The sequence below is a fragment of the Heteronotia binoei genome, chromosome 15 (genome assembly GCF_032191835.1).
Source record: "Heteronotia binoei isolate CCM8104 ecotype False Entrance Well chromosome 15, APGP_CSIRO_Hbin_v1, whole genome shotgun sequence".
In the NCBI taxonomy this organism is placed as follows: Eukaryota; Metazoa; Chordata; class Lepidosauria; order Squamata; family Gekkonidae; genus Heteronotia; species Heteronotia binoei.
Window position 1 is genome coordinate 6,481,852 of NC_083237.1, and position 20,342 is coordinate 6,502,193.

The 20,342-nt window shown below is 54.7% G+C and overlaps 3 protein-coding genes across 3 annotated transcripts in view; 2 read left to right on the top strand and 1 right to left on the bottom strand.

The window, feature by feature from the left end:
* LOC132583743 (dehydrogenase/reductase SDR family member 4-like) overlaps positions 1 to 20,342 on the top strand; it is a 206,255-nt gene that overhangs the window by 35,310 nt on the left and 150,603 nt on the right. The window lies entirely within an intron of this gene.
* LOC132584605 (basic proline-rich protein-like) lies at positions 2,406 to 2,861 on the top strand. The gene has a single exon (XM_060256506.1). The coding sequence runs from the start codon at positions 2,406 to 2,408 to the stop codon at positions 2,859 to 2,861; it is 456 nt and encodes a 151-aa protein (XP_060112489.1).
* Positions 19,758 to 20,342, bottom strand: part of CARMIL3 (capping protein regulator and myosin 1 linker 3) — an 80,642-nt gene continuing 80,057 nt past the window's right edge. Inside the window, exon 40 of the mRNA XM_060256513.1 lies at positions 19,758 to 19,888. Within this exon, the coding sequence (XP_060112496.1) occupies positions 19,758 to 19,888 (131 nt within the window). The remainder of the gene's footprint in view (positions 19,889 to 20,342) is intronic.

A 20,342-nucleotide genomic window follows, 5' to 3' on the forward strand; every position in this document is an offset into this window, starting at 1 on the left:
ATTCGAAAGGCTGGTGAAAAGAGCATCCGTTGCCACCTCTTAGGAGAGCCAGTTTGGTGTAGTGGTTAAGTGTGCGGACTCTTATCTGGGAGAACCAGGTTTGATTCCCCACTCCTCCACTTGCACCTGTTGGAATGGCCTTGGGTCAGCCATAGCTCTGGCAGAGGTTGTCCTTGAAAGGGCAGCTGCTGTGAGAGCTCTCTCAGCCCCACCCACCTCACAGGGTGTCTGTTATGGGGGGGGGAGGTAAAGGAGATTGTGAGCCACTCTGAGACTCTTCGGAGTGGAGGGCGGGATATAAATCCAATATCTTCATCCACCTCACAAGGTGTCTGTTGGGGAGGGGAGGTAAAGGAGATTATGAGCCGCTCTGAGACTCTCCGGAGTGGAGGGTGGGATATAAATCCAATATCTTCATCTACCTCACAGGGTGTCTGTTATGGGGGAGGAAGGTCAAGGAGATTGTGAGCCGCTCTGAGACTCACTGGAGTGGAGGGCGGGATATAAATCCAATATCTTCATCTACCTCACAGGGTGTCTGTTGTGGGGGAGGAAGGGAAAGGAGATTGTGAGCCGCTCTGAGACTCTTTGGAGTGGAGGGCGGGATATAAATCCAATATCTTCATCATCTTCTCTCACGGCAATTCATTCCATTAGTGATTCGACATTACTCGAAAGATCACTTTTCCCCCTGTGATTTTCTCCATGACACGGAGCTCTGTGAAACCCCAAACCTAGCATATACCCCCACAAGATCCAGCCCACCTGAATTTTGCTCACTGTCAAACTTGTATTTTGAAAGCAACATCGTAAAGTCTCTTTGCTGAATATCTAACAAATACACACACGCACACACCTAAACTGGGACATACAGTCCTAGAGGGAATCAATTACAGGACACGTGCAGAATCATGCATTGGTTACACAAAGGTCACAAATTATGAAGATATGGAAAAACCCACCGTGTGATGATGGGGAATGCCTAAATCCAGTAAGGACAGGTGATACAGGAAGAACTGTGTGCTAGGCGCTGGCATACACAGAGAGAGGCTGGCACACCAACAGCTAGCGCCGAACGATGGCACACAGCACGCACTACTCCACAAAAAAACACAACGAAACGGATGGTCGGTGGCAACACACCCGTGAGCAATGAGAAATGCCAGGAGGGGGGGATGGGATTGCCCGAAACGCTTCTAGGAAGAGAATAAACACACCACAAAAGGTAGGCGAACACAACATATTTCTACGCGCTATAAAGAAACCATCATCACCCCCTGCAAAAACACACGCCAGCGAGAGGTTGTGGAGTCGGATTCAAATCCTGCTCAGCAAAATCGACTGGATCGCCCATTCCAGTTGATTTCACAGAAGAGCTCACTTCCTGGGGTTGCCAGTAAGGCTGAGAAATTAATAAGAAAAACTCACTCAGACGTCAGGCTTTTTCTTCCGACAGCTACTAACTATAACTGGGACCTCCCCATTCAGGGGCACTCCACCGCCAAGAATCGAAATTGGAACCCAGGACGAGGGAGCCCAGAGCACAAATGGGATCCACGAAAGGAGGAGAGCCCCCCCCCCCCCCAATCACAGAGGAGCAAAGTGCAACACCTAACACAATAATGAACGAAGGGTTCCCCCTCCCATATTACATAATGCACCACACAAGGAATATCGGCTAAACGGCCTCAGCGTACCCAAAGGGCTTTGCACCAAAGCACTGTGGTCTAGCTGAGATGCCTCTAAGCCCGCGAAGGCGGCCACCAACCGCTCAGGGTTGTTTATCACCCGTCTCTGTGTCTGGGAGATAGACTGCAGCTGCACCTGGAGGCTCGGCGTTGCTCCTAGCGGCAACTCTCCCGCCTGCTCCTCTCTGGAAAGCCGTTTGTGGCCCCCCCACACACATCCACCAGGGGTGACTTTCATCCATCAACTCTGCGCTATGCAAAGTCTGGCTTTTTTATTTTTATTCCCACCCACCCCCACCTCCAGCCAGGGAGAAAACCAGCGGAGCGCCTTTCTCTGCAGCGCAAAGCTGAGTCCAGGAGAATGCAAACGGGTGGGAGGACTCCGCGGGGGACACACACCAGGCGCGACACGCCACCAAAGCGGTTCCTCCAGCCCCGCGTTGGCAACGGGCCGGAGCACAAACCCCCGCAGCCCCCCAAGATCTCAGCGCCAGCTCGGCTAGGAGGACAAGCTCCCCCCGCCCGTCCCAGAACAGGCACCCGACCCGGCGGGCCATAGAAGAGGAGGAGGCACCCCCTTTGCACCGGCTGGGGAATGCGCAAAGGTCACGCCTGCAGCAGCGCGGCCGAGAGGCGCAGCGCCCCCCTCCCGAACGGGGACTCACCACGAGAGGCGCCCCCCCCCAGCAGCGCCCTCCCGAACGGGGACTCACCACGATGGGCGACCCCCCCCCTAACAGCGCCCTCCTGAACGGGGACTCACCACGATGGGCGCCCCCCCAACAGCGCCCTCCCGAACGGGGACTCACCACGATGGGCGCCGCCCCCCCCAACAGCGCCCTCCTGAACGGGGACTCACCACGATGGGCGCCCTCCCAGCAGCGCTCTCCCGAACGGGGACTCACCACGAGCGGCGCCTCCCTCCCAGCAGCGCCCTCCCGAACGGGGACTCACCAGGAGGGACGCCCCAACCCCCCAGCAGCGCCCTCCCGAACGGGGACTCACCAGGAGGGGCGCCCCAACCCCCCAGCAGCGCCCTCCCGAACGGGGACTCACCAGGAGGGGCGCCCCAACCCCCCCTTCCCTTGGGGTCCCGGCGGTGCAGTAGAGAGGCGTTTAGCCGCCGCCACCCCTCCCCAAGGCAAGGCAGCACTGCGGAGGAGGCGACCCTAGAGGTCCCTTCCAACTCTATGACAGCCGGGCAGGCCGGGTGGGCCGCGCGGGGGCCGCCGCAGGGCAGGCCCTGTCGAAGGGGCGCCTACCTGGGAATGCAGGATCTCTGCAGCGGTCGCCGCGTCCGTGGCGCTCCGGATGGCTGGCTGGCCCGTGCGTGCGATGCGCCCCGCCTGCCTCTGCCTCTGCCGCCTGCCTGGTGCTGCTGCTGCCGCTGCTGCTGTCACGTTGCCTCCATCCCCGCTCGCCCAGGCTCCGCCCCGTCCCAGCCGCCGCAGTGCAAGGGGAGGGGGGGAGGGCGCGCTCCCACGGGCTTCAGCCCCTCCTCGGCCACGTGGGGACCCAGCCAGGGGGAGAGGGGCGCCCCCGGCCCGCCGCCCCCACCCCAACAGGGACCACCGACCCACCCCCCACCCCCACCCCCAGCACAAGCAGGCTGAGAACTTGATGCGGTTTGGGGGGGGGGGGAGAAGAAAGAAAGTTTCTAGCCCTCGTGGAGGCAGGAGGAAGCGGAGAGGCCACGACGCAGGCGCGTCGCCACTCGCAATTTGCCACCCCGCAAAGAAAGCGACCAGTTCTCGTGGAGGAGGAGGGGAGCCCATGACGCAGGTCGTTTTCGCCCCAAAAGAAAAGAAAAAAGTTTCTAGTCCTCGTTAGGGTTGCCAGGTCCAATTCAAGAAATAGCTGGGGGTGGAGCCAGGAGAGAGGTTATGACAATAATAATAATAATAATATTTAATTTGTATCCCGCCCTCCCCGCCGAAGCAGGCTCAGGGCGGCTCACAACACAGGCACATACTATAAATCAAACATTTATAAAATTAACCATCATTGTAATTAAAAAGCATTCTGAGATCAGATTAATATTAAAATCTTGATGTTATACGTCAGAATTGAACTCCAAAGGGAGTTCTGGGACCACTGCACACCTTTTCAATGCCTTCCCTCCATTGGAAACAATGAAGGAGAAAGGCATCTTCTTTGGGGGCTCACAGAATTGGACCCCCTGGCCCGATCCTTTTGAAACTTGGAGGGTTGCTTGAGGAGAGGCACTGGACGCTATGCTGAAACGTTGGTGCCTCTACCTCAAAACACAGCCCCTCCAGAGCCCCAGATACCCATGGATGAATTCTCCATTATATCCTATGGGAATCGGTCTCTAAAGGGAATAATGGAATGCCCAGCCAACATTCCCCCCTCCCCGCTTTCTGATGACCCTGAAGCAGGGGGAGGGCCTCCAAACCAGGGGATCCTCTGCCCCCACCTGGGGATTGGCAACCCTACCCCCAAAAGAAAGTTTCTAGTCCTCGTGGAGGCAGGAGGGAGAGGGGACTCAGTTATGCAGGCGCACTGCACCCCTATGGATTCCTGGAACCCACTGGGGATTTTGCAGCGCTGGGGTCGAAAAGTGAAGCTAAGAGAGAGCATCGTTTCCCCCTCCTTTGGTTTCTCGCAGGAACGACAACCCTGCTAGGTAGGCCAGCCTGAGACTTTGTGACACCTCAAGGTCATCCTGCAAGCTTCCGTAGCAGAAGCAGGGATTCGAATCCAGGGTCCCGGTCTGCCACCATGGAGGGGGCTATTCCAGAGGTCAAATTTGTTAGAGGAGTCCCCTGGTGGGCAGCCTGGTACTTCTCAGGAGGAGAGCGGGGTGGAGATTGGGGGACATCTCTGCCCCAGAGAGCAGTCCTCTGCCCTCTAACCTTCCAGCCGCCCTGCTCTCTTCTTTGCAGTGCGTTTTAATCCAAACTTCTTGGTTAATCTGGGTAGAGACGGGAGGCTCCTGCTCCACAGAATAAGGTCAGAACAATCTTGCAGTTCCCTCTCCTCACCCCTGTGGAGCTGACAGGATTCTGAGCCCCAGGAGGCTTTAGCCCCAGTACCCATTTGCAGGAGCATAGCTCCATTTGGGCAATGTGAGATAAAATAAGGAAACTCTTTTGAGCATAAGAACATAAGAGAAGCCATGTTGGATCAGGCCAGTGGCCCATCCAGTCCAACACTCTGTGTCACATAAGAGAAGCCATGTTGGATCAGGCCAGTGGCCCATCCAGTCCAACACTCTGTGTCACATAAGAGAAGCCATGTTGGATCAGGCCAGTGGCCCATCCAGTCCAACACTCTGTGTCACATAAGAGAAGCCATGTTGGATCAGGCCAGTGGCCCATCCAGTCCAACACTCTGTGTCACATAAGAGAAGCCATGTTGGATCAGGCCAATGGCCCATCCAGTCCAACACTCTGTATCACACAGTGGCCAATAATTTATATATATATATATATACACACACACACACACACACACAGTGGCTAATAGCCACTGATGGACCTCTGCTCCATATTTTTATCTAACCACCTCTTGAAGCTGGCTATGCCTGTAGCCGCCGCCACCTTCTGTGGCAGTGAATTCCACATGTTAATCACCCTTTGGGTGAAGAAGTACCTCCTTCTATCTGTTCTAACCCGACTGCTCAGCAATTTCATTGAATGCCCAGAGAGCTTTTCCAGTGGCGGCAGCTCTCTTTCACATAGCTGAGGCTTAGAGGAAGAAAGAAAGCTGGCAGGAGGAAAAGGGACTCCTCTTAAATGGAAGGCTGGAAGAGAATTTTGTGGACCGCCCAAAAGACAAGTTCTTGATCAAACCAAGGCCAATGTCTCCTCCTGGAAGCAGCAACTTCTAAACCAGGGGTAGCCAAACTTGCTTAACGTAAGAGCCACGTAGAATAAAAACAGGTTTCCTACCTGTAACTGATGATCTTCGAGTGGTCATCTGTGCAGTCACACTTGTGGGAGTAGGCGCCAGCGCCGACCTCGATCGGTAAACTTCAAAGCTGTGGATTTCCGCGCCCCCGACCCAGTGCGCATGCCCAGAAGCCCCACCGCGCATGCTCACTGGGACGGGCGCGGACATCCCGCCAGTTCCTTCTGACCGCCGCGTTAGCCCCATGGAGGGACCGGCTGCAGCGGGGAAGGCGGGCGGGTAGTGTGACTGCACAGATGACCACTCGAAGATCATCAGTTACAGGTAGGAAACCTGTTTATCTTCTTCGTGGTCTCTATGCATCACACTTGTGGGAGATTAGCAAGCTCAGGCCTACCTGGTGGAGGGTACGCCGGTCCATCACAAAGAAACGGACTGCAACACTGCGCGGCCCACCGAGGAGGCTTGTCTGCGCCGCAGGTCCAGGGCATAGTGCGTCACGAAGGTGTGTGCCGAGGACCATGTGGCTGCCCTACAGATGTCCTGTAGGGGAACTCCCTTCATAAACGCCTCCGACGTCGCAACAGCCCTTGTCGAATGGGCACGGAGCGGTCCCGGCAGCGGCTGCTTCTGAAGAAGATAGCACAAGCGAATAGCTCCCGTGATCCACTTGGACAATCGCTGTGACGAAATACGCTGCCCCAAGGAGGATGCAGCGTAGGACACAAACAATCTGGCGTCCTTCCTGGAGGGTGCGGTGCGATGCAGGTAGAAAGAGAGCGCCCTCTTGACGTCCAGAGCATGCAGCAACCGCTCAGAGTCATTCGCCGGAGAGGGAAAATAGACAGGTAAATGGATCTCAGAATTGAGGTGAAACGGCGACACCACCTTAGGCAGGAAAGTGATGTCTGGGCGCAGGGTGACCCCCTCAGCCGAAAACACCAAGTAGGGAGAGTCGCACCTGAGTGCGGCCAATTCCCCGACCCGCCTTGCCGAGGTGATTGCCACAAGGAAGGCCGTCTTCCATGCCAGGAGGTGGGAAGGACACCTAGCCATCGGCTCGAATGGTTTGGCCGTCAACGCCTTGAGAACTAGGGGGAGGTCCCATGCTGGCGTAGGGGCCCTCACTGCCGGGTACAGCCTCGCCATGCCCTTGAGAAAACGCTTAGTGTCTGGATGTGTAAAGGGCGAGTGGCCATCAATCGGAAGATGTTCTGCAGAGATGGCAGCCAAGTAGACCCGTACCGAGGAGGGCGCCAGGCCCCCGTCTAACAGCGTAACTAAGAAGTCCAGAATTAACGATAAGTCCGCTCTTTCCGGCACCACAGAACGATCTGTAGCAAACTTGGCAAATCTGGCCCATTTGGCCGCGTATGACCTTCTGGTAGATGACTTTCTGCAATTCAGGATGACAAACTGGGTTCTGTCTGAAAATCTGGATCCAGACGCCAAGCCGTGAGTCGCAGGTTCGGGATGTCGTGGTGCAGGACTTGTCCTTGGTGAGAGAGCAGGAGGTTCCCCACCTGAGGGAATCGGTGGTAAGTTCCTCCCGACAAGCGGAGGACCAGTGGGAACCAGGGCTGTCGAGGCCACCATGGCGTCACCAAGATTCCCCGTGGACGTTCCCTCAGGAGCTTCTGCACCACCTTGGTGAGTAGCGGTATGGGGGGGAACAGGTATACTGAGTGGTACCTCCACGGCACCAGGAGTCCGTCTCCCAACGCTAGGGGGTCTACTCCTCCCCTGCAGCAGAACAGGTCGCATTTTGTGTTTTGCCTTGTAGCGAAAACGTCCAATTCCGGGGCTCCCCAACGGCGGAAAACCGGTTGCAGAAACTCCCAGTTGAGCTCCCACTCGTGCAGGAGAGCTCCGCCCCGACTCAGGAAGTCCGCTTGTACGTTCCGGTCCCCGGGGAGATGAGCTGCTCGGAGGAACACCCCTTGAGAGATGCACAACTCCCAGACCAGGAGGGCCAACTTGCAGAGTCTCTGAGACACCGTGCCCCCCTGACGATTGATGTACGCCATTGCTGTGGTGTTGTCGGTCATCACCGCCACCGACCTGCCCCCCAGGAGCGGTAGGAAGGAGCGAAGGGCATGAAAGATGGCCAGCAACTCGAGAAAGTTTATATGCTGGCTGGAGTGGTGGCTCGGCCAACGGTCCCCCACGCACATGCCTCCCATGTGGGCCCCCCAACCCCATAGGGAAGCGTCCGTGGTGAGCGTGAGGGTCGGTTCCGGCCTGTGAAAGGGAGCCCCTTCCATCAGGCGACTTTTCAGCCCCCACCAGGAGAGGGATGACAGGATTTCCGCAGGAACCGTCAGCAACTTGGAGGGGTGCTCCACATTGCACTTGAAACTCCGCAGGAACCAGAGTTGCAGCGGCCTCATCCGGAGCTTCGCGAACGATAGGACAGACGTTGTCGCTGCCATCAGTCCCAGAAGTCGTTGCAACGTCCGTGCAGGGGCGGTCGGATTCAGTTGGAGAGAAAACACCAGTTGCACTATAGCGTCCGCTCTGTCTGGAGGGAGAAACGCTTTGCAGGCTCGAGTATCCAGGATCGCCCCAATGAATTGTACCTTCTGAGAAGGCGTCAGACGAGACTTTTTAAAATTTATTTGGAGTCCCAATTCGTCCACCAAGGCCAAGGTGATTGTTATGTGCCGCAGCAAGAGCTCCCTCGACTCCGCGACCAGGAGCCAATCGTCGATGTACGGGAAGAGTGTCACACCCCGTAACCTCAGGTGGGCAGCAATGACCACCATGGTCTTGGTGAATACCCTTGGGGCTGTACAAAGGCCGAATGGTAGGGCTCGATACTGGAAGTGTTCGTCTCCGACCGTGAAGCGCAGATACTTCCGATGGCGGGGGTGGATGGAGATGTGGAAGTATGCGTCTTTCAGATCGAGGGTCGCCATCCAGTCTCCTCTGCTCAAAAGAGGAAGGATGTACTGCAGCGAAGTCATCCTGAACTTGTCGCACCTCACGAATACATTCAGTGCTCTCAGGTCCATAATCGGTCGAAGGCCTCCATCCCGTTTGGGGACTGCAAAATAGCGGGAGTAGAAGCCCTGACCTTCCTGGTCCGCAGGAACCTTCTGGATGGCGTGTTTCTGAAGGAGTGACTGGACCTCCTCGCAGAGGGTTGGAGATGGTGCTGTGGAGACGAATCTCGGGGTACACGGGGGGTGGGAGAACTCTATACAGTAGCCCATCCTGATTATATACAAAACCCACCGGTCCGAGGTGATACGGGACCAAGCAGGGAAGAATTTGGCAAGGCGGATGGAGTCCAAGTCCGATGGGCCAAGCGTCCCGGGGGGGAAGTCAAAGGCCCTGCTTGCCCTGCTTCGCACCTTTCTGGCGAGCCGTCTGGGCGGAAGATGGGGAGTACTTGGGCTTTGACTGGTAGGAGGGTCGAGTGAAGGGAGCCGATTTCGAGCGCCACTGCCTCTCAGGCGACTTAGAGTACGGCTTCTTCTGCCAGGTTTTAGGCCACTGACGCTTAGATGGAGGGCGCGGCCCGGACACCCCCAGGTTCCTGGATGTCTTGATACTTTTATCCAGCTCCTGGAGGACCGAGTCCGTCGTCGAGCTGAACAATCCCGCCCCGTCAAAGGGGAGATCCTCGACATACGCTTGTGTGTCGGGTTGAAGCGCTGTGGATCTCAGCCATGCGTGCCTGCGCAGGGAGATAGCCGATGTAAGGGCCTTCGCACAAGTGTCCCCTGAATGCCTGGCAGAATTTAGCTGCTGTTTTGCCAGGGTCATACCCTCTTTCTGCAACCGCCTTAGAGCATTGCGGCTCTGTTCGGGGAGGGAACCCAAGATGGTGGAGACTTGGTCCCAGAGGGCGTATTGGTAGCGGCCATAACAGGCTGCGTAGTTGGCGATCTTAACGCCTAGGGAACCGGCTGAATAGAGTCTTCTCCCCATGGCGTCTAGTTTCCTGCCCTCTTTATCTGGCGGGGTGGAGTGTGTCTTTTTTGCCTTGGAAGACGACGACACGACCACCGAATTGGGCTTAGGGTGCACGTAGAGAAATTCTGCTGATGCTTCCTGTATCCTATACATGTGATCCAGCCTGCGAGAGGAGACAGGCGTGGAGGCAGGCTTGTCCCAGGAGGCCTTGGCTGTCTGTAGCATGACATTTGTAAGCGGTAAAGCAATAGCTGTCGAGGTATCCTGTTGCACTATGTCAAAAACCGTGTCCGTCACCGTGGGCTGAGGCTGCACAGTGGTGAGAGAGAGGGTTTGAGCCATTCTCTTGATGAGATCACCGTAGGATTTGAGGTCCTCGGAAGGTGAGATTGGCTGCTCCTCGGACGTCTTTACAGGAGGTGAGGGTTCACCGCTGGAGGTCTCTCTTTCGGGCGATGAGTCATCCAGAGACCTGGAAGAAGCATCAGGGGAATCATAGAGTTCGGATCGGTGCCGGGTAGGAGGCTCTGGAGCGACCGGGGTAGATTCCTTCATCAATGGGGAGCGCTGCTTGGGGTCCTTCTGGACCAGTGGGTCCCGCTCAGGGGGCTTCGAGACCGACGCCGACGGTGCATTTCGCTGCGTCCTGTGGGACGTCCGGGATCGGTAGGAGGTCTCAGAGGCTTGATCCCAGTCCTTCTGGCGTTGCTGAAGCCATGGGAAGGGAGGCTGCACCGGGTACGCCCCGTACAGGTATTGCCACTGCCTCTGGTCCCAGGGGATCTGGGCTGCCTGGTATCGTGGCGAGCGGTCCTCCTCTCGGCAGCGAGGGGAGTGGCTGCTGGACGATCGGTCCCGACGGTGTGGGCTTCGGGACTGAGAAGTCGATTTTTCGATAGGGCTACTACCGGTACCGACGCGTTGGGCCGACTCAATCTCCGAATCGGAATCGGAGATGACGAGTTGAGTCGACATCGATGCCAGCTGCGAAGTCGATTGTCGGACGGGCGAGGCGAAGAGTTTCAGTGGCGGGACGATTGGTGCTGTCGGATCGGCCGGGGATGCCGGTGCGGAGTGAGTCGTCGCTGCACGCTTTGACTTCTCCGACTTCTTGTGTTTCTTTTCCTCGACGGGCATCCCTTTGTCCTCCTTGGGCCTTTTGATCGGCACCGAGGACTCCGAGGCGGCTACCGAGCCCGAACGCTTTCGGGGTCGGTCGGTATCGATGGGCCGCCCGGTATCGACCGGAGTCGATGTAGACTGGTCCACCTGACCAGCCGCGGACTCGGCCTGCTCGGTTCGGGGAGACAGTGCTCGCTCCATCAGGGCCGCCGCAAGTCTAGCCGCTCTATTCCTCCGCGTCTGTTTGGAAAACTTGGCACAGTGCGAGCAGGAATCGGGCCTGTGTCGTTCCCCCAGGCACAGTAAGCACAAAGAGTGTCCGTCAGGTGGGGCAATTTTGTTCCCACACTTGGAGCAGCGGCGGAAAAATCCCCACTTTCTTTCCATGCGAGGAAGGAAAGGCGGGAAGAACGTAGAAGGGGAGAGGGGACCCCTACCCCGAAGGGCGGGAAACAAAAAAGGGAAAACCCCGCTCTCCCAAACAAGACGAAAACTAAGCTATCTACACTATCTAAAACTAAACTAACTAACTATACACAACTAAGCTAGCAAATCCGAATGGATAGAGAAAAAGTTCACCGACCGTGGCAGATAGATCAACCGATCAGCGCGGCGGTCAGAAGAGAACTGGCGGGATGTCCGCGCCCGTCCCAGTGAGCATGCGCGGTGGGGCTTCTGGGCATGCGCACTGGGTCGGGGGCGCGGAAATCCACAGCTTTGAAGTTTACCGATCGAGGTTGGCGCTGGCGCCTACTCCCACAAGTGTGATGCACAGAGACCACGAAGAAGATCCATCAGATGTTTGAGAGCTGCAAAACATGAATGTCAGATGTTCGAGGAAGGAAGGAAGGAAGGAAAATAGATGGGGGAGGGAAAGGTGGAAATAAAGCAACTTTAACTTTACATGCATTCTCCAAGCTACCAGCTGGCTTGGCTTGGTGAAGTGATTTAAAGAGACATATGGGGAGGGACGGTGGCTCAGTGGGTAGAGCATCTGCTTGGTAAGCAGAAGGTCCCATGTTCAGTCCCCGGCATCTCCAACTAAAAAGGGTCCAGGCAAGTAGGCGTGGAAAACCTCAGCTGGAGAGCCACTGCCAGTCTGAGTAGACAAGACTGACTTTGATGAACCGAGGGTCTGATTCAGTAGAAGGCAGCTTCATACGTTCATACATGTTCATATGTTCTCCAAGCCAGCTGACGGGGCGGTGGGAGCTTCAAGAGCCAGACACAGCATGTGTGAAAGAGCCACAGAGCTCCCAAGCCACAGTTTGGCCACCTCTGCCCTAAACGGAGGCTATTGTGTTTTGGCTGCATCCTGAGAAGACGAGAGTCGCCAGAAAAGAGTCATGCTAGGATAGGGCTGGCCAAACTGTGGCTGGAGAGCCACAGGTGGTTCTTTCACACACATCGTGTGGCTTTTGAAGCCCCCAAAGCCCTGTCAGCTGGCCTGGAGAAGGCATCGCTCTCTTTAAATCACTTCTACAAGTCAAGCCAGCCAGGAGCTTGGAGAATGCATGTAAAGTTAAACTTGCTTTCTTTCCACCTTTCCCTCCTTCCCCATCTATTTCTCCCTCCCTCCATGTCTTGCGGCTCTCAAACATCTGACTTTTATTCTACGTGGCTCATCCATTAAGCAACTTTGGCCACCCCTGGGCTCCGACAAGTTGAAGGTGGCAGGAAAAGAAAGAAACAAGTAGCAACAATTTGAGCAAGAAACAAGTTAGCATTAAGGATAAAGAAACTATATTTATCTTTTATCCCTACGTTAACGGGTAACACTGTTAAATTAATTAGTTAGCTCTTATTTTTAATACTGCTAAATTTAACCAGTTCTATTTCATGGTCGATTTCTCTGCTTTTCTCACTTGCGGGTACTGAAGATAAATAGTCTAGATTTATATTATAAGCGACAGAATAGTTAAAAGTACATAATGAAATAATAAGACTGTAGAATTTAATTATTATAACTGGGTATAATTTAAAGATTTGCAGGTAGAAGGAACTTGGTATTGTGCTTTGAGGTAGAAATCTAACATATATTTGCTGCTTTTCTTTGTTTTTTTCTCCCCCCCTCTCTATTTTGTATCCCCCCCCTTTATTTTTTGCTTCTGTAACCTTGCATTTCCCTCCCTTTTTATAGTCAAGGCTGTTCAATCAAAGGATGCTTTCGAAGTTCTTCATTCTTGAGGTCCCCAGAAGCTAGAAGTGCCTTGGCAGTACGTGACACACACACACAGAGGTGTGCTTGGGGGGTGGAAGAGGGCCAGAGACTTCCCACTAGGTTTGGGGCCCTATGCCAATTTGGGCTACTGTGTTGATGGGTGCCTTTGAATTGGGAGCAGGAAGGAACCTCTGGAGCAGGGGTGGCCAAACTGTGGCTTGGGAACCGCATGTGGTTCTTTCACACACATTGTGTGACTCTTGAAGCCCCCACTGCCTCATTGGCCAGCTTGGAGAAGGCATTTCTCTCTTCAAATCACATACTCAAGCCAGTTGGCAGCTTGGAGAATGCATTTGAAGTTAAATTTGCTTTCTTTCCACTGCTCCTCCCTTCCCATCTATTTTCCTCCCCCCTCCCCAGTTTGGTGTCATGATTAAGTGTGTGGACAAAGAACAGTGTGTGTGTGTATTTTGGCCACTGTGTGATACAGAGTGTTGGACTGGATGGCATTGGCCTGATCCAACATGGCTTCTCTTATATTCTTATGACTCTTATTTGGGAGAACCGGGTTTGATTTTCCACTCCTCCACTTGCAGCTGTTGGAATGGCCTTGGGTCAGCCATGGCTCTTGCTAAGTAGTTAAGTGCACAGACTCTTCTCTGGGAGAACCGGGTTTGATTCCCCACTCCTCCACTTGCAGCTGCTGGAATGGCCTTGGGTCAGCCATGGCTCTTGCTAAGTAGTTAAGTGCACAGACTCTTATCTGGGAGAACGGGGTTTGATTCCCCACTCCTCCACTTGCAGCTGCTGGAATGGCCTTGGGTCAGCCATGGCTCTTGCTAAGTAGTTAAGTGCACAGACTCTTCTCTGGGAGAACCGGGTTTGATTCCCCACTCCTCCACTTGCATCTGCTGGAATGGCCTTGGGTCAGCCATGGCTCTTGCTAAGTAGTTAAGTGCACAGACTCTTATCTGGGAGAACGGGGTTTGATTCCCCACTCCTCCACTTGCAGCCGCTGGAATGGCCTTGGGTCAGCCACAGCTCTCGCTGGAGTTGTCCTTGAAAGGGCAGCTGCTGTGAGAGCCCTCTCAGCCCCACCCACCTCACAGGGTGTCTGTTGTGGGGGAGGAAGGGAAAGGAGATTGTGAGCCACTCTGAGAGTCAGAGTATAGGGCAGGATATAAATCCAGTATCTTCTTCCTTCCTTCGTCTGATGTTCCTGTCTTGCGGCTTGCAAACTTCTGATATATACTCTGTGGCTCTTACCTTAAGCAAGTTTGGCCTTTCCTGCTCTGGGGTCATGCTTTCCCTCCCCTCCCCTCCCCCCCCAATCTGAGCCCCCTGGAAGTTTGCTGGACGACCTCGGCCCCTTCCAAACTCTCATCCAGGCCGGGCCTACCTCACAGAGCTGTCGGGAGAGAAGGCAGGAGGGGAGGATGATCTCATACAGGGGTGGCCAAGGGTAGCTCTCCAGATGTTTTTTGCCGACAACTCCCATCAGCCCCAGCCAGCATGGCCATGCTGGCTGGGGCTGATGGGAGTTGTCGGCAAAAAAACATCTGGAGAGCTACCCTTGGCCACCCCTGTCATAAGCTGCTTTGAGTCCACACTGGGAGAAAAGCGAGTTCTTAAATAAAGCAATTCAAGCGCAAGAAGTTGGTGATGCACCAGCCATCCCGGGTAGCATACAGGAGGCCTTGCCAGGCCAGGAGAGAGCAGGGATAACTTGCTCAGGGTGACAAAACTTGCTAAGGGATGGTGGCTCAGTGGTAGAGCATCTGCTTGGGGAGCAGAAGGTCCCAGGTTCAATCCCCGGCATCTCCAAAAAAGGGTCCAGGCAAATAGGTGTGAAAATCCTCAGCTTGAGACCCTGGAGAGCCGCTGCCAGTCTGAGAAGACAATACTGACTTTGATGGACCAAGGGTCTGATTCAGTATAAGGCAGCTTCATATGTTCATATGTAAAACCCCATTCCTTCTCTTTCTTCTTTAAAATCTCTTTTCAAGTCAGCGGGGTGGGGGGAAGGGGGGAGGGCACACTCCCAGCTCCCCAGTTTTCTTCCCAGGGATCACCGTCGGAGCCCACGGACGCACACGCAGGCACACAATGACACGCTGCAGATGGCACCGATCCGCCCACCGCGCACAACGTTCATTTACTCTGTCACTGCCTGGACGGCACCCGTCTCAAAGCCAGGGGGGCGTTTGCTTCTTCGGGGAAAACGCTGCCCCGGATCTCTGAAGAGATCGGAAGGTCTCGATGCCTTCACAATAAATCCCAGCAGCTGTGGGTGAATGGCACCGTGGGGGGTACTCGCGCTCGCTTTGACAAGGCATCCAACCGCCCACCAAAGAGATTTCGGTTTCTAGAGACTCTGGGGTGGAACCCAAACCCTTGAGAATGGAAATGAGAGGAATGCATGCAAACGTTTTTGCAATTGTGCCTCTGCAGCCAGGGTGGGAGCGGGGGGGTGCACCGTACTGCCTGGAGCACAGATGTGCTGTATCTACAGATATGTCTCTTCCACGGGGTGGGGGGTGGGGGCGGGAAACAGCCTTTTGCATTTGTGAGATTATAATGACTAACCCAGATGGTCCAGTGCAGGGGCGGCCGACCTTGCTTAATGTCAGAGCCACGTAGAATAAACAGATGTTTGAGAGCCACAAGGTGGGAGGGAGGGAGGAAGATAGACGGGGGAGGGAGAGGTGGAAAGAAAGCAACTTTAACCGGCCTGGCTCGGAGAAGTGATTTAAAGAGACAAATGAACATATGAAGCTGCCTTATACTGAATCAGACCCTGGGTCCATCAAAGTCAGTATTGTCTGCTCAGACTGGCAGCAGCTCTCCAGAGTCTCAAGCTGAGGTTTTTCACACCTATTTGCCTGGACCCTTTTGAGTTGGAGATGCCTGGGATTGAACCTGGGACCTTCTGCTTACCAAGCAGGTGCTCTACCACTGAGCCACCATCCCTCCCCTGACCAGCAGTGGCTCTCCAGGGTCTCAAGTGGAGGTTTTCCACACCTATTTGACTGGAGCCTTTTTAGTTGGAGATGCCGGGGATCGAACCTGGGACCTTCTGCTTACCAAGCAGATGCTCTACCACTGAGCCACTGTCCCTCCCCTAACCAGCAGTGGCTCTCCAGGGTCTCCAGCTGAGGTTTTCTACGCCTCTTTGCCTGGACCCTCTTTAGTTGGAGATGCCGGGGATTGAACCTGGGACCTTCTGCTTCCTGAGCAGATGCTCTACCACTGAGCCACCGTCCCTCCTTCTCCGTGCCTGCCAATGGGGTGGTGGGGGCTTTGAGAGCCACACAATATGTGTGAAAGAGCCACATGTGGTTCCTGAGCCTCAGTCTGGCCACCCCTGCCGGTCAGTTGTGATGCTGGGAAATCTCCAGGCCCCACCGGGAAACTGGCAGCCGTACAGCAGGCCCGTCAGACACGACCCCAGCCCTTCCTCTGTGGACCCATCCAGGTGTTTGGACCGGACACTTCTAGCGGGAAGCTCCCGTCTCACGTCTGGACGCGGGTCAGGAATGCACGTGTAAAACCTGCTACGGAGCGAATGAGGGGGTCTCTGCTGCCCCCTGCTGGATCTGGCTTCTTATTCCAGAGGGCCGCCGCCGCCGCCTGGGTCGGCCTCTTGCCCGCATCTTTGCTGCCACCTGCTGGCCATTTGAGAACGCCGCAGCCATGCTTGGCCCGGCTGCTAATCCGCGCGGAGGGCATTTCCCTTCCCAGGGGGGCACGATCTGGTTTGCATGACTCACGATGCATCTGGTTTTCTGCAGAAGCCCGGGGATCGCCGCCGAGCTGCCTTTCCAAGAAACTGTCCGCCATCTGCCCTGACTCATGCGAAATACGTTTTGGAGATGAGCCCCGGGATCCCTTCAGGTCTGGTCGCATCTGGCGCCATTGGCAGTGCTCAGCGATGCAAAGGGTTACCGAATCCTCCTAGGCGTGAAGTCGGATCCTTTCCGGGAAGAGGCAAACGAGCCCGTCTGAACGAGAGTGACTCGGGAAAGCCTGGCAGCTGGGGACGGGCGTGGCTGATCGAAAAGCTCTTTGCAAAAAGGGCCCCGCGGTAGTTTTGCCCTCTTAAATTATCCTGTCGGTGTTCATTTTACAAAGAGGGTTGCAATGGGGAGTTCCACCCAGCCCTTGTTAGAGCACTGGCTTCCCTTTAAAAATCTGGTTTGGAGAGTCTACTTGGAAGTAAGCCCCCTTCGGCAACGGTCCCGCTTCTTCGCCCTGCAATTTGCCTTTGAAATTCCCCCTCCCCCCCCATCTTCCGCTGCTCCAAGGGTTTTAATTCCTTATTTAATTACTTCCTGTTTACCTGAATGGTTCCTTAATCACTTCATTTTTCATTGGACGAAGGATTTAATGACTCTTTTTTATCCTTGCCAAAACCAGCAATCTTTGCTTCTTTTTTTTGCCCCCTTCTATTCATTTCTCTAGTCATTATTTTTTCCCCCAGGCTTCAGATTTAGCATAGCTCCTGAACCTTTCTGAGGATTCCCCCACCTACCTTGTCCAATGAATAGGAGGTGCAGCTGCATAACAATCCCTGGATTAGGAGAGCGGCCAGCCAGCCAGCCACCAGAGGCTTTGCCACGCCCCCAGCAGCCCTCATTAACCCCTGCAGAAGCCCACCCCACCCTTTCACCACTTCTGATGTGATTTTGGGCAGATGGGAGGGGGGTGGCTTGCTGGCCTTTTGACTGGGATGGGGTGGGGCGGCCCAAGAGAGCCCCAGGCCAGTGAGGCCTGCTTGGGCTGGCTGGATCGCTAGCCAGGCCTCGCTCGCCTGGGGCTCTTCTTTCTTGCATCGGTTGCTTTTGGCTGGCGGAGGCAGCATATGCTAATGAGTTATGCTAATGAACGCCACCACCTATTTTTCTACAAAATGACCCCCGTTTTTTTCCTATGCACTTTTAGAACAATTGTGCAATTATGGATTTGCGGTCTTTTCAGCCTGGAGAATTGGAAGCTTTGGAACCGAAGGCGGAAGGAGAATCTAAAGGGATAGGAGATCTCAGCAGGGCTTCCCGTTCTTTTCTGGACGGTTTACATCTAAGGACAAAGGGAAGCAACCAGGAGTCACTAGGCAGATCTTGCAATGGAGGACGGATGGAGTGGTTGGATCCCACGTAAATCAGTACTGGGTCTGGTGTTACTTAATTTGTTCATAAATGACCTAGACCAGGAGTATCAAACTCATTTGAGGGCTGGATCTGATATAAAGGAGGCCTTGGTAGCAGATATATAAACTTTAGAAAGGACACAAACACAATTAAAGATTTTTTTGTTTAAACGGACATGCTTAAAACATAAGCACCTGTTGGTCTTAAAGGCGTTCTTTTTGTATCTCGCCCACGGGATCCAGGGAACTAGGCAAAGGAGGCTCCGGCTCTTTCCTTTCTTCCCCAGTGGACCAGAAGGGAGAGGAGCCTCAGCCAATAGAAGGAAGAGAGGCTTGGCTCATTAGCTCTACAGTGCAATTGAGAGAGCCTGGCAAGGCAAGCTGTTATCTGGGAGAACCGGGTTTGATTCCCCACTCCTCCACTTGCACCTACTGGAATGGCCTTGGGTCAGCCATAGCTCTGGAAAAGGTTGTCCTTGAAAGGGCAGTTGCTCTGAGAGCCCTCTCCAGCCCCACCCAACTCACAGGGTGTCTTGTGGGGGAGGAAGGTAAAGGAGATTGTGAGCCGCTCTGAGACCCTTCGGAGTGGAGGGCGAGATATAAATCCAATATCTTCATCTACCTCACAGGGTGTCTGTTGTGGGGGAGGAAGGGAAAGGAGATTGTGAGCCGCTCTGAGACTCTTCGGAGTGGAGGGCAGGATTAAAATCCATTTTCATCTACCTCACAGGGTGTCTGTTGTGGGGGAGGAAGGGAAAGGAGATTGTGAGCCGCTCTGAGACTCTTCGGAGTGGAGGGCGGGATATAAATCCAATATCTTCATCTACCTCACAGGGTGTCTGTTGTGGGGGAGGAAGGGAAAGGAGATTGTGAGCCGCTGTGAGACTCTTTGGAGTGGAGGGCGGGATATAAATCCAATATCTTCATCTACCTCACAGGGTATCTGTTGTGGGGGAGGAGGGGAAAGGAGATTGTGAGCCGCTCTGAGACTCCTCAGAGTTGAAGGCAGGATATAAATCCAATATCATCTTCTTCTGTTCCAGGCGAAAGGGTAGCATCGAATTAACCCAAAGGAAGTAGTAACTTACGGCGTTAACTCGTATGATGAGCTGACTTTCTCTTTTTAAAAGCCGTTTGATGCTAGTTTTGTACCTTAAAAAGATTTCTGTCTCCTCTTTGATGGGCACAGGAAGAGATCGGTCGGAAGTCCGGGTTTATAGACGGATGTCTGTAACTTGAAAAAAAGAAGCCGTTCCTTTCTTTCCCGGCGGGTTCCTACCGAGAGACGCCGCGACATCAAGTAAGAAACCTCCCAAAGGTTGTTTTTTTTTTTAATTTCCATATATAATTTATTAATATTCTCTTCCTTTTGTACAAGCTGAAAATAGAACAGTGCGAATGTAAGAAGGGAGCAGGGCATGTAGGAGCAGCGAGACGGGCAGGAGGGGGAGGTTCGATCGATCGGCGTAGTCAGATGAGGAGGAAAAGAAGTCTGCCAAGGAATTTCTGTTCCAGGGAGGAGGCGTTTTGGTCAATCTCAACACCCCCGAACTGAAAAGAAAGGGGGAGGGAATTCACTGTGACTTTTTCTCAGCCCCACCCCTCGGATTAAAAGGGGGTGTTGTGTCCTTCTGGGGGGAAGGGGTTAGATGGAGGTGCCCCAGAAGCGAGGGAAGAAAACAGGCACAAACAGAGGAAGGGAGAGAAAAATGGGGGAGGGGTCAGCAGCACTGAAGACCAAGCAGGTCTCGGATGGTGTTTGTGGGTCGTGGGGATGGGCCCCTCTTTGCGGGAGGGGGAGCGCCGGGGAGGGGACTTCCCCGCCGCTCTCTGTCTTTTGCGCGGTTCACGTTCCCTCGGTCTTCCCGCCAGAAGAGGAAAAGGAATCTCTGCAGCTTTCAGCGGAGGACGCGGCGTCCAGGGAACGTCTGCCCATCATTCTGTCCCAGATTCGGGAGTTCCTGAAGAAAGAAGGAGCTATAAAGGGGAGGGGAGGAGGGAGGAAGCACCGGGTGAATTTCCCGCGGTTTGTCGGCCTTCCTACCTACCCGCAGTTCGGTTGGCCGGCAGGAGAGGGTGGGCAACAGCAGGGCGAGACTTCCAGTGAGACAGGCTGCAGTCGGGGGGAGGGGGAGGGGGGTCAGGAAGGGGGGTGTCACCGGCACCTGGGGTGGGGTAGGGGAGGAGGGAAGGGGGTGTGGTGGGGAGGGGAGAAAGGAGAGGTGGTTAGCGACAGGGAAACCTGCGGCGGTTCTCACACACTTCAAAACGGACTGAAAGCGTGTCGTGCGGGAGGGCTTGTGCAAGTCATGCGGGAATCGCCCCCCCCCCCAGTTACTTCTTCCCTGGGGACCCACCAGGCCTTCTCCAACCCCACACTTCATCTCTCCCCTTCATCCCCCCTTCACCTTTCCCATATTAAAGGTAAAGG

Excerpts from the sequence above, each read along its gene's own strand:
- LOC132584605 (XM_060256506.1), top strand. The coding sequence starts at position 2,406 with ATGGGCGACCCCCCCCCTAACAGCGCCCTCCTGAACGGGGACTCACCA.